The 13,070-nt window shown below is 39.3% G+C and overlaps 1 protein-coding gene across 6 annotated transcripts in view; it reads right to left on the bottom strand.

Annotated features, from left to right (window-relative positions):
* Positions 1-13,070, bottom strand: part of EPHA6 (EPH receptor A6) — an 875,247-nt gene that overhangs the window by 90,243 nt on the left and 771,934 nt on the right. For 5 of the 6 annotated variants that reach the window (XR_010599810.1, XM_005283660.5, XM_005283661.5 and 2 more), the window contains one exon: positions 12,725-12,934. Coding sequence is in view for 4 of the 6 variants with exons in the window: in XM_005283660.5 (XP_005283717.1) it covers positions 12,725-12,934 (210 nt within the window). In the remaining 2 variants the exon portion in view is untranslated. Of the gene's footprint in view, positions 1-12,724; positions 12,935-13,070 lie in introns of those variants that run through there. The other variant, XM_065589211.1, reaches the window with a different exon arrangement.

Below are 13,070 nucleotides of genomic sequence, written 5' to 3'. Positions count from 1 at the left end.
AAGGACTACCGTGCTATATCCACTAAGCAGTGTAGCGGTGGAAAAATCCCATTTTTGCCTCTGAAGATAAGTGAAGGATAGATTTCCTTTGAGATGGATCACCATATAGTATACTGTAATGTCAACTCACAGCATTTGAACTAAATCAATTCAACTATATCATCATCCTAACTTCCAAAATAGAGCTGAAGACACTATCTAATTTTATCTGTATCTTTAAAATAAATTCCAGACTCCCTCCTTGCCTGCTGTCTGCCATTTGCTTTTATTACCTCTTGTTTCTTATTATAACCAAGCACAGTGAAAATTCAAGCTGCATGTTTTATAGGCTATTCCTCTCCTCAATTTCATTTCATGACCTCCTGTTATTGGGTTAGTTACTATTTAAACAGTTTGTTACCAGTGCTTGCTTCTTTCTCTTCTGAATCTTTATTCTCAGAAAATTCTCTGCACAGGCTATTTTATCTATAAAAGTTAGCTTGGCTAATTTTTTTTAACTGTTTCAACTGCCCAAATCCTAAATCATTTTGGTTGCCAAGTTGCTCTCTGCTGCAGTTTTTGATTTCTGCCATGCTTTCTCCATAATATGGAGTTTACAGTTACACACAATATTCTATATTGGGTCTCACTAGTACAACATAAAACATCAGTAATTTCTGCAGATTTATAAGCTTGTCCTTGTTCACCTGGTTTCACTGCTCCAAACCCATTTCTCAAAATTACTCTTACATTCTTCTTCCTGGACTGCATTCCATGTTATCCTTCCATTTGAATTGTAATTCCTGTGTTCACCATTAGTTACCACCTTCATTAACATGCACTTGGCAAAATTAAATAACACACTTCTTTTGGTAAGTCATGGATTTTAAGGTCAGAAGGGATCATTTTATGATCATCTAGTCTGACCTCTTGCATAGCACAGAGCACGGAATGTCATTGTGTAATTTTTGCATCAAGCCCTTCTCATTGAGCGAGAGCATCTCTTTTAGAAAGACACAGAATTTTGATTTAAGAACTTCAAGAAACACAGAGACCACTACAGCCCTGGGTAAGTTGTTCCAATAGTTAATTACCCTTGCTGTTTAAATCATAGGAATTACCATAGTAAATCCGACCCAAAGGTCCATCTAGTTCAGGATCCTGTCTCATGAGAAAATAATCAACACAATTACCACAAATCAGGGAAGTCACCACTACAGCCACATTAACGTCTGGACCAATTTCATCTCACTCTTAACTCCAAAATACCATAATATCTATTACTGACTGCCCAGCTCCATAACAAACTAATTTTCAATTCTATTATAAAACCCCCCACAATGCACATATCCAGTTCATCACAATTGTACTCACACACAACCTGAAATCCAACTTTAGCAACAATAGAATTTAACTCTTCACTTAGGTATGTTGATAAAGTATTTGCGCATAAGAAATTGGCAGGAGGCAAGGAGAAAGTGAGTTGAAATCCAAGTTGGCAGAAAGAGACAACTTACAGCTCTCCTAAAGGCAGCTGCCCTTTTGCCATCATAGACACTATGTAGCTTATTCATTGGAACAGTTCAGTCCACTCTTCTTGCTGGAGACCGAATTAATTATGATAAATTAAGGGAATAATGGTTTAGAATTCAAGAGTAAAAGGTAAAAAAAGACTGGTGTAAAATTTCCAAAATCATTATGGAAAAACTGTTTCCTTGAAAAAGATATATATTTGATAAGAAAAAAAGGAATTTAATGGCATCTGAAAAATTATTGTATTAAGTTTGGAGACTAAATTCAATCTTTAATGATGCAGGATCAAGTTCTCTTCCTGCTGTGCTTCTGGCTTTAGTTATCTTTTTGCCTTTTTAGCAGGGAATAAAATAAAAAAGTGGGAAAAAAAACACTAAAACAACCAACCAACCAAACAAACAACAAACAAAAAACCCCTTAGATGAATCCAGAAGATCAGCAGGAAAAAAATCTCAAAAAGGAATCCAAGAACAGGGATCCACTGAAATACAATAGAACCTCAGAGTACGAACTGACTGACAACGCACACACTTCATTTGGAACTGGAAGTACAAAATCAGGCAGCAACAGAGACCCGCCCCCCAAAAGCTAATACAGTACAATACTGTATTAAATGTAAACTACTAAAAAAATAAAGGGAAAGTTTAAAAAAAGATTTGACAAGGTAAGGAAATTGTTTCTATGCTTGTTTCATTCAAATTAAAATGTTAAAAGCAGCATTTTTAATCTGCATAGTAAAGTTTCAAAGCTGTATTAAGGCAGTGTTCAGTTGTAACCTTTTGAAAGAACAACCCTAATGTTTTTTTCAGAGTTACGAATAACCTCCATTCCCGAGGTGTTTGTAACTGTGAGGTTCTACAGTATTTACATTTTGATAAATGACACATGGTCTGTTGCAAATCACGTAACAAAACAAAAAATAACCATCATTCCAGTGAGTAGATTTCCTCCCCCTACTTTGAAAGATGTAACTTCATCAATTTTGGATGAAGTGACACCTTTAAATGTTACAGATAGAGAGGAACCCATCTGTTTCTGCAATCATATCACTTGTTTGGGCCCCAAGGTTATTTATGCTTGCACAGAGTGAGCATTGGCTCTATACTCTCATGTAACTTACCTCTGCACTGGGCTGACCAATCAAGAGGACAGTGGCTTGGTGAAGGAGGTGACATGGAGGGGCTCTATATTCATTTTCCAAGAGCAGATTGCAGAGCCAGTTGGGCTGGAAACTCAAGCAAATGAGACTTCACCACCACCCGAACACCATCACAATCCCACCATGTGTTGTAAAAGACCTATCTTAATTTATACATCTACCATGCCCCCCCCCCCCACATTGGGAATGCAACTCCTTTCCTTTCATACATGGTCTCAGAAGTGAAATAGTTAATACTGCTGACATTTTAAAGTACAACTGGCACCAGAGTCAGCACCCATTGAAACAAATGGAGCAGTTCACTCCTCTCTGCTATTGTTTAAGGCTCTTTGCAAATGCAGGACTTCTCTACATGGTGCAGCCATGCACACTAGAGGGGTGGGATTTCTAAAGCCCACCAACATGGCTGCACAGCACTATATTAATGCCTACCAGGGAATTTTCATGTGCACCAGCAGGGTCTACATGGGCCAGTTACTGCACAACATGTCGGTGCACTTTAGACATCACCCCCCTCTAGTGCGCATTGCCACTGTGTGTAGACAAGCCCTTAGGCAGACATTATTGCATTACTTATATTATGATCACATTTTGAAGATTTTGTTCACAACCAGTATAGCTACAGATTTACTTTTAAAAATGTGAAAATGGGGACTCTGCAGAAAAACTGAGGCCTGTCTGCTGACCCTCACCCCTTCCATCTAGTCCCTGCACTTTGGGAAATACTGCCCTGGAGCAACTCTCCAAACATCCTGCACCTCCATCCCCTGCCATGGGAAAGACAGAGGTGGGAACAGGATGTTCAAACTCGCACTTCACCCAAGTAATTTGTAGGGAATGGGGAGAAGGGAGGAGGAGCAGCCCAGGATGCTATTTCTGCTCCTCCTCACTAGCCCTATTACTACTTGAAGCTCGCCATTCTGTTTGGAGCTACGTCAGCAGTGCTGCTCCATGAAATGGAAGGAACCTACCCCTTGTCGGAAACGGTGAGGGGGGACAACCTGAATATGAGCACGTCCTCCATCTAGATGACTCTGAGAATATTCTCTTCCAAGGGAGGGTGAGGAGTTGCACTGCTGCATAGTGCTCAGTTGGCCAAGAAGAGGATGAGGAAAGGTGGAGGGTTCATCAACCCCAAGATACAGGTAGGACCTCTGCAATGCAGAGACTAGCTGACTACACAAGTTCATCTAGGCCAGGTGTAGGCAACCTATGGCACGTGTGCCGCCTTCGGCACACAAGCTGATTTTCAGTGGCACTCACACTGCCAGGGTCATGGCCATCAGTCTGGGGGACTCTGCATTTTAATTTAATTTTAAATGAAGCATCTTAAACATTTTAAAAACCTTATTTACTTTACATACAATGGTTTAATTATATATTATAGACTTACAGAAAGAGACCTTCTAAAAACGTTAAAATGTATTACTGGCACGCGAAACCTTAAATTAGAGTGAATAAATGAAGACTCGGCACACCACTTCTGAAAGGTTGCCGACCCCTGATCTAGGCTTTTCCCTGAGATGCCCCACAGGCAGGAATTCATTTTTTAGCTGATTGCTAGCAAGATCAAATATAAAATCTAGATAAAACAGTATTCAGTGGGATTCCAGAACACTTTCCATATCTTCAGAGGTGAACTGAGTTCCAAATACAAATCCATAATTAGTAATATTCTGTACATTCTTCTCATATTGGTGATACTAGAATGTTTTATTTTCGTTGTGTCTGCAAAATTAGCTAGCTGAGAAACTGTGCCCTACCTCATGCAGTTAATAAGGGGAACAAACACTGGTTAATACAAACCCTTGTGGCACCTACTCACTCTGTCTTTGCCTGAACAGTTACCAGTAATTGTTTCCCTCTATTTGCTCTTGTTAAATTGATTCTTAAAGAAAATTTTCCAGCCATTCTGCTTGTCCCAGCACTTAGAAAGTTCATAAGATAAGTAGCATTTGTTAACTAGGTAACTTTTTTTATATACTTTTTAACAACCTATCATGTATTTTTTCCTCACTAGGCTGAACATAATCCATGTACCATAACAAGAAAATAGACATTGTGTGATTCATGAAAACAACATAATTCACCTAATTTCAGTGTATAAATTTGGGGCCCAGTTCTGATCTCACTTAAGTTTTGCCCTGGGTTACTCTTTAACTAGATTGCTGGCATCAATCTGTTTTGTTCCTCGGCTGAATCTAATAACCCTGAAGTATCTCTGCTCAGGCTACTTTATTCAACTTTAGTGTCTCAGGCTGACTTAAGCAGGATCAGGTCCATAAAGTCCATCAAATTATACAGTGAGGACAAGGTAATAATCCTATTCCTATATAACATTGGGAAAAAACAAAATATATTAAGGACTGAATTCAGCAATATAACAGATAGGCAGGAGTAATCTTGAATGCATTTCTTTATATATCATATAATTCAGTTTGAAGCAGCTTTTATCTCACTAAATCAGATTTAAGGCAGAACTATTAAGGCTTCACCGTTAACAGAATCACCAATTTAGTCTGCAGTGGCACTACAAATTCTATTCTCACTACACATACACATTTCCCACATGTATATGTTTCTCTGGGGCTTAGAGTTCCTTCATAATTGCAGATAAACTTTTACTATATTTTAAAGAAAATTGGTCCATGGGCTACAACGTTGGGGTATCTGAAAACAGAGGTACCGAGCCTAAACTCCCTCTGTATTGACTAAAGTTCCTATTTATATGCTAGAAATGTCTTTTTTTCATGATCTGGTGTTGTCTTGGCAACCTCTAGTAAAAAGCTAAAATTTTGTCTCCCTGGAAAAAGGCATACCATTTAGTTCTTTCAGAAGTTGCCTTATCAGTTCCTGTTCAATTTGAGACACAAATATTGTAGATGGGGTGTTACTAGGTCTTAATTCCCACTTTCTGCTCCAAAATTGAATCCTGCTGTAGGTCTTGCCTTCCATTACACCAAGTAGAGACAAATCTCTTATTCTCCCCACCTGCTAACCCTAATATCAAAAACACATTTACCTTCAGTTCTGTCAGTAGGTTGGAGGGAAAAAGGCTTCACAAAAGTCAGAAAGCCATCTTCTAAGATGTCTGTCTTTTCCTGTACTGTTTAAACTATTCAAGAGCTCTTACAGTAGTCTCACAGTCTAAAGCCTTTGGGAAATTTACTAATCCTAAACTATCGTACTTATGGGCATTCTCCAGCTGCCCCATCTCTCTTAGTTGTATATCGTCTCTTAACTAGTGTTTCAGTTTGAGCTCGTAGTGCAGCAACTTTTCTTAGTAATTTCTTCTCCAGACTTTTCTTCTCCCTACTTCATCTGTCATTTTTTCCAGTTCCTAAACTCCAGTTTCCACTCCACTACCAGACATACAAAAAACAAAATAAAACCCAAACTAGTATTTTTTACCACTCTACTAACAGTCACGCATAGAGACTCTAATAAATCTTCTTCAGATTAAATTTTAGAACCAGGGAACTCTACAATTCTCCATAACAGCTGTCTTACATCAGCCATTGGATGCATCAGCTTTCCTTCAATTACAGCTGCCTGCTTTCACATGTCAGATTTATCAGAGGGCCTACAGCCCAAAAGAGGTGAACACTTTTCTTGGCAATAGTCTGTTTGTGGATCAGTAATGATCCAAACAGGCCTGATCCAGTCATTAAATACACCAGAGAAGGCAAAAACGTTGGTTTGCCTATCAATTTCATCTTTCTCCAAATGCTGGCCTGCTTTCACCTGAGGCCTGTCTCTTTGTCCACAGAGACGGGAGGCAATATACTGGCAGATTCTATGGTGTTCCATGGCATAAGTACTTCTCCATGGAGAATCTCTGGAATGATTTTTCCCAAAGCTACTGAAAATATTAATAGGAATAACTCCTGACACTAGAAAAAAATTGGTGGTGTGTGCCAACAGAAAAAGAATAGCAAAATCTGTCAACTTTTTTTTAAAAATGTGATGAGTCCAGTCCAAGAGGTAACCTCCTTCAGAAAAAGCTGAATTAGGAAGACTGAGACAAGGGTGGGATGGATTGTCAGACATACGTTTTAGGAGAAATTAAACATAGAAGTAAGCCAAAAGCTTTACAAGGGAAAGTAAAGAGATAGCTGCTAAACCACACCAGAAGTATGTGATAGCAGTGAGAATCCAGTACATACACTAGTGAGTGAAAATAAAAATATATATTGGACAACAACCGAAGAGCAATCTAGGATTCCCCAATGGATTGCAATACTTTCTAGCTAAAGGCTGTGTCTGCCGAGGAGCTTAAGTCCAGTTTGTAATACATGGTCAAAGGGTGTATGTTTAACCAAGCTGCTGCTTTTCATATTTCTTTAGTATATGCAGCCTGTTCTAGCCATAGTACATGACAACTTCATATTCTTTTATTTGAATTCTGCTCTTGTACCGTATCTTCTCCACCTGCCAAGAGTTTGGCACCATTGTCTCCTGCACGATGGATGAGAAGCTACAAAAAAAAAAAAAAGCGTCTTATTGCTTCAGATTGGCTTGGTTCTTTTTAGGTAGACTCAGATTGCTAGGCAAATATCTAACTTGTGCCACTTTTTTCTTTTTGGCACAGGGATTAGGGTAAAAAAGGAGGAAGCACTATTTCCTGTGAACACAGAAAGAGTGTGTTGTACTTGGAGATAAATAAAGGAGAGGTGCTCAGAACAATATCATTGTGGAATACGCCACAAGGCTCTTCTGTGGAGTCCTGCATTCCCTACAGATAGTTGGCTGTTAGAAAGGCCATCTCTATAGACAGGAAATAAAGCAACCCATATCGTAGGAGCACAAAGTCTGTATATTAGCACCTGAAATGCAAGGTTTACCCTGCATGTGGAAAAAGATTACATGGAATTGAATAGATTTTATGCTGCTTTGATAGATCTAGTAACATGTGGATTGGAGTAGAGAGGTTGCCTGTGAGTTCTCCCACAGATTTGTTGAGAGCTGAAGGACATAGCTTCAAGGTCAAAACACTGTGAGTACGAATAAATCAACCTAAGGAAGTTCCATATTTTTTACAACTGGAAGAAACTGATTTCTTTGCTTTCTGTTAGCATGATGCCTAAAAGCTACCCCAGGCATCAGTAGATTCTGTTAATGGATATTTTCCTGGCTTACAAGAGAATATTTATGACTTTTGGTGAGTAACATAATGGGCTTATAATTTTTTACTTAAGAACCACACTGCTAAGATCAGGTTTGTCAAGTTTTTGTGAGGTATCATCTCCTGAGTGAATGAGGTCTTGGCCATTTGGGAAAAAATTAGTTTCCTCCTGACATCTTAACTAGGTCAGAAAATGAATTATGTCTTCGCCAGTAAGGTGCTATAAGGTGACTTTGTGTCCTGGTTTTATCTTCTTCATTACCCCAGGCAGAAAGGGAGATCAGAGAAAATGCATTCTGTAAGATGTTTGGACACAGATGTGAGAGAGTCCACCTTGGGATCTTCCCTTGCGTTAACTTTAAGACCTGCTTAAGGACCGACAATTTCAAGAGAGTCCTAATGAACTCATCAGATTTTGTGCATGTCACCTCTATTATGTGCAGTGTCCTGATGGATCGGATGTAAATAACTGCCAAGTGGAAGAGCTGTATCAGATCTTGGTGTAGAATAGTCGTATTGTGGCCCCTGCTGATTTACATATGATATCATGGTTAAGTTGTCTGGTCAGAGAAAAATGTTTTATTTCCAGAAGATTCATTGAAGGGCTCTCAGGGCCAGCCTCACTAATCAAAGTTCCAGGATGCTGATATTATTCTCTGCTTCATCTGGAGTCAAAGCCTTTAGGAAACTGATACCAGCTTGTGTGGCTGAGGAGAACACATTATGAAGGTAAATTTTGCTATAGTTGTCAGGTGAATGCTGCAATTCAACTGTATTGACAATAGAGAGGGAGCTCAAGGCTTCCTGGGCTACAGTCACATGCTCTCGTGGCATATTGCCACTTTTTTTTTTATCATCAATCTATGGCTGAAACCATTATTCCCAGTAACAAATGTAGGTTCTTCTACCTTGTGTCTCCTGGGAAGAAGGAGAATTGGGATCACGGAGATTAGCTTCTGATTTGACTCTTAGGATATACATACCCTTCCTTTCTGTATGCTGATCATATGTCCCAAACTGAATTATTAACCTTTCTGTTCTTTAAGGATACAGCCATGACTCTAGGTATTAAAACCAAGCAACCAGTGATCCGATTACCAAATAACAAAGAAGGGGAGGAAAATCTCCATGGGGAGGGGGAGAAGAAGGAAATCACATGACTTTAAATTATAGGTAAAAGGGTTCATGAATCCAAACTAGTTTTGTGAACCCAACTTTTATGTTTAGAGGTTCACAAAGCCATTTTGTGGGTATCCTCAATTAATGAAGTCTAACATGCAGCGATCTCTCCTTCTCTTCAATTCTAGTCTCAAAAAAGAGCTCAAATGCAGGAAAGAGTGATGCAGAAGGCATGTCAAGTCCATTTATAATGCTGTTTGGACAGTTTTCAAGCAAAAGGCTTTGTGTATTATGCTGTGCTTTAGCACTATTAAGTATAGGATAGCTGCCTTTGTGGATAAAGGCTATCATTGTTCAACTCTCTACCCAGTGTGAATGATTGACCAAACAGACATAAAAATATCTGACATATGTGCTGTAGTCTAAAGCATGTCATGATTTTACAATGATTTTCCTCATTATTGCAAAACTACAATACTACAACCAAAAAGGCAGGCATATAATAAAATCAAAGCTCTATGAAACATATGGAACAATTGCTCAATAGTTATATCTGTTAAAATCTATTGAATAGATAAAGCAGTTGAAAACTTTCTAAGGTTCTATGATTTTTTTTACACTGAATAGGGGAAAATTCCTATTTTTGGTTAAATGGTCTACCATTTCCCAGTGGTTTTAACCAGTCATAACTTGCCTTAAGAATAAAAGCAGTAAGTAATCCCGCATCTGTTCCTCCAGCCATCACTATCTTCCAGTGGTTCTCAAACTTTTCTAGTGGTGACCCCTTTCACACAGCAAGCCTCTGAGTGTGACCCCCCCCCCTTATAAATTAAAAACACTCTTTTATATTTAGCGCCATTATAAATGCTGGAGGTGAAGTGGGGTTTGGGGTGGAGGCTGACGGCTTGTGACCCCCCAGATAATAACCTCACGATTCCCTGAGGGGTCGCAACCCCCAGTTTGAGAACCCCTGCAATATTCAGTGGAAGGGTTTAAGAAATAAACAAGAGAAGCACATTTACAATGGAATAAACTACAAAGTTTCATGAGTCTTTTGTGTATAGAATATTAATGCTGGAAGTGGTGTATTACAAGAACTTTGAGACTGGATATATCTGACTTTCTTTTAATTTTTTTCAGTGTGCTGAAATGCTTTCAGTAAATGCCAGCAACATTTTGAAAGAATGTCAGCATGTAGAATTTCAAAAACCATTCTTTGGTTTAAAACCAAATAGACATACAAACCTGTTGTTTTACAAAACCCTAGGCCTATTATGGTCGCTGCGGTGAATTCAGCAGGACAAACAGAATAGTCATTACAATACACTAGATCAGTTCCACACTGTGGCTGCAAACCACGTCTTAAACTGAAACTATGTTAAAGAATAGGTCGAGTAGCCATTTTGTCTCTGCAAAAACAATGAGGAATCCTTGTGGCACCTTAGAGACTAACAGATGTATTTGGGCATAAGTTTTGGTGGGCTAGATGCATCTGATGAAGTGGGCTCTAGCTCACGAAAGCTTATGCCCAAATAAATTTGTTAGTCTCTAAGGTGCCAGAAGGACTCCTCATTGTTTTTGCTGATACAGACTAGGAGGTCTATATCAGCAAAACACAGCTACCACTCTGAAACCTGTCATTTTGTCTCTGATCCTTATGATGGGAACCCATAAGTCTATGGGCATTCTGGAAGGATACTCTATTAATTAGAATATGCTGTGTATTTGTGTAATCATTTTAATTTCTATGTTGCAGATTAACATTATTTGAAATGAGCATATATTTAGTTAAGATTCTTAATATAGTAATCATTATAAAATGGGACTTAAAATTTTATTGTACCGAAAAGACTGTCATTCAGCATGGAACTTCTGTTGACACACCAACATACTCAATTTCTTATTCCCCTCATATTGCACATCCTGTATATCTTATATGTTGTATAAGTCAAGTTTGAACAGTGTTCTCCAGGTTCGAGAATTTTAAAAAAAGTATTCTTCATTATAGCCAACGTTTACTTTTATAGCATAATGCACTTCAGTATTAATGTGAAGAAGCTTCAACCTTGAAAACAAGGTCAGTTCCCTTTCAGATGGTAAACTTGAGCAACATAATTAGATATTTGAAGTATAAATGCGGGGGGGGGGGGTGTTGATCCTTCAGCTCTTCCACTCATGGAATTCCCACTGAAGAGGAGTTCCAGACTCCTGAGTACCTATGAGCTCAGATCTCTTGTAAGATACTTTTCAGAAGATTTTAGATAATATCAATGGATCATTGGATGCCAATATCGGTCAAAAAAGGTACAAGATCAACTTAATCTTCCTCAACACTGCATGCCTTCATCACAGCAATGTGTAAAAATGCCATTACGAAGATGCTGGCAAACTTTCCAATGAACAAAACAAAGTTAACAGCTGAAAAAATATGTTAAAAAAGCTAAACTGTGATTCATGTTTGAGTAGATGGATCCATAACGTTAACAGCATAGTAAGTTATCCCATGTCTCTAATTTTAAAATGGCCACAAGTAGTTAACACAAGATATTTTTATTAATTTGATACTGAGGGAATAACCTGTGAAGAAAAATTATAAACTAGCAAGCTTGTTAAGGGTTTTAAGGGGACTGAATAAGTCAACATATTGCTATACTACCATATAGTTCAAAAACAAGCTAGTCCATATGAAATTGCTAAATGTCCGAGTGCTTAATAAAGGTGATCACAAACACAGTATAAAGACTTGCATATGATCCAATTATGTCAGAATGGATTTTACATGGAAAACAATGACCAAATGTTTCATGTGGTTCAAAGGAATCAGTAAGAATTTTTGTTCACTTTTTAAAAAGGCATGTCTTTGCAAATTTATGCCGGGGTTGTGGGTGAGTGTGATGGGGTTTACAAATCTATCACTAAGGCCAAGGCAAGAAAAAAGCTGGAGCAGTACTGGGCCAGGAAGACTCCGCCTCTCAGGCACTGGCAAGCATGTTCCTGGGGAAAGGAGAAGTATAAAAAGAGCTCCAGCAGCCCAGGTAGTGGGGGTGGAGAGAAACCATTTCCAGGAGGTGAAGGAGTGCTTACTGAGGCGGCCCTGCTGTGAAGTTCCCCCCACACCCTCCAGATATAGGGAGAACTGTGTGCTGGGCACCAGAGGGTTGCCTGCATCAGGTCCAAGACTCTGGGGGTTTGGAACAAGGACTATTATCAAACAGCAGCCGTGCCCCAAACTGAGACATTGGGTGGGGTAGGAAGTGGCTGGGGAAGGTGAACAGGAGGTGGGCCAAGTGTAGGTCAGGCGGTGCTGTCACACTTTCAGGGCCCTAGCCTGGGACCTGGTGGAATGGGAGGACCTGGGCTACTCTACCACCTACAGATTCCCCTATGCCTAGTCCTAGGACAGGCAGGACTAGGGTGCTACTGACAAGAAAGCTGACCCAGCTGAACCCTGTTCAGGGGGTCCCTCACACACTGAACTGAGAGAGAGACTAGAGCAGCAGGCCCTGACCACTAAGCCTGCTGACTGGATGGACCACTCTGCTACAGTGGGGAAAAAGGGAGTGGAGAGAGAGAAGAGAAAAACGCTGGTTGATAAGAAAACTGGCGGCTTAAGCATTACTTAAAAACCTTCAATGAAGATTACATTTTTAAAAAGCAGCCCAGTTATCCAAACCCCACACACTATTAATGAAACAAAACAGTCAATCCAGACTACTATGTCTGAGTCGCAAATGCGGTTGAAACAGGAATAAAACAAATGCAGTTTACACAACTTAATAAACTGTTCAAATTAGATAAGAGACACTCACACTTGTGGTGTAAGCAGCTTCAGGGTCATCCTCTAACACTCGTGACAGACCAAAATCAGAGACTTTACACATGAGGTTACTGTTGACTAAAATATTACGGGCTGCCAGATCACGATGTACATAGCCCATATCTGAGAGATACTTCATGCCAGATGCGATTCCACGAAGCATGCCAACCAGCTGGATGACTGTGAAGTGTCCATCATGCTTCTGCAAGTAAGATAGTACACAGTGTAAGTTCAAGGAACATTTCTAGTTTTGATGGATTTAACACTATTTACATAAACTGCAGTTTGCATTTAAAAATTGTTTATAGATTTAGGGTCCAATCCTGCACTCCCAATCC

The sequence above is a fragment of the Chrysemys picta genome, chromosome 1 (assembly GCF_011386835.1).
Source record: "Chrysemys picta bellii isolate R12L10 chromosome 1, ASM1138683v2, whole genome shotgun sequence".
Lineage (NCBI taxonomy): Eukaryota > Metazoa > Chordata > Testudines > Emydidae > Chrysemys > Chrysemys picta.
The sequence above is the reverse complement of the archived record's forward strand: the minus strand, read 5'-3'. Positions and strand labels throughout refer to the sequence as shown.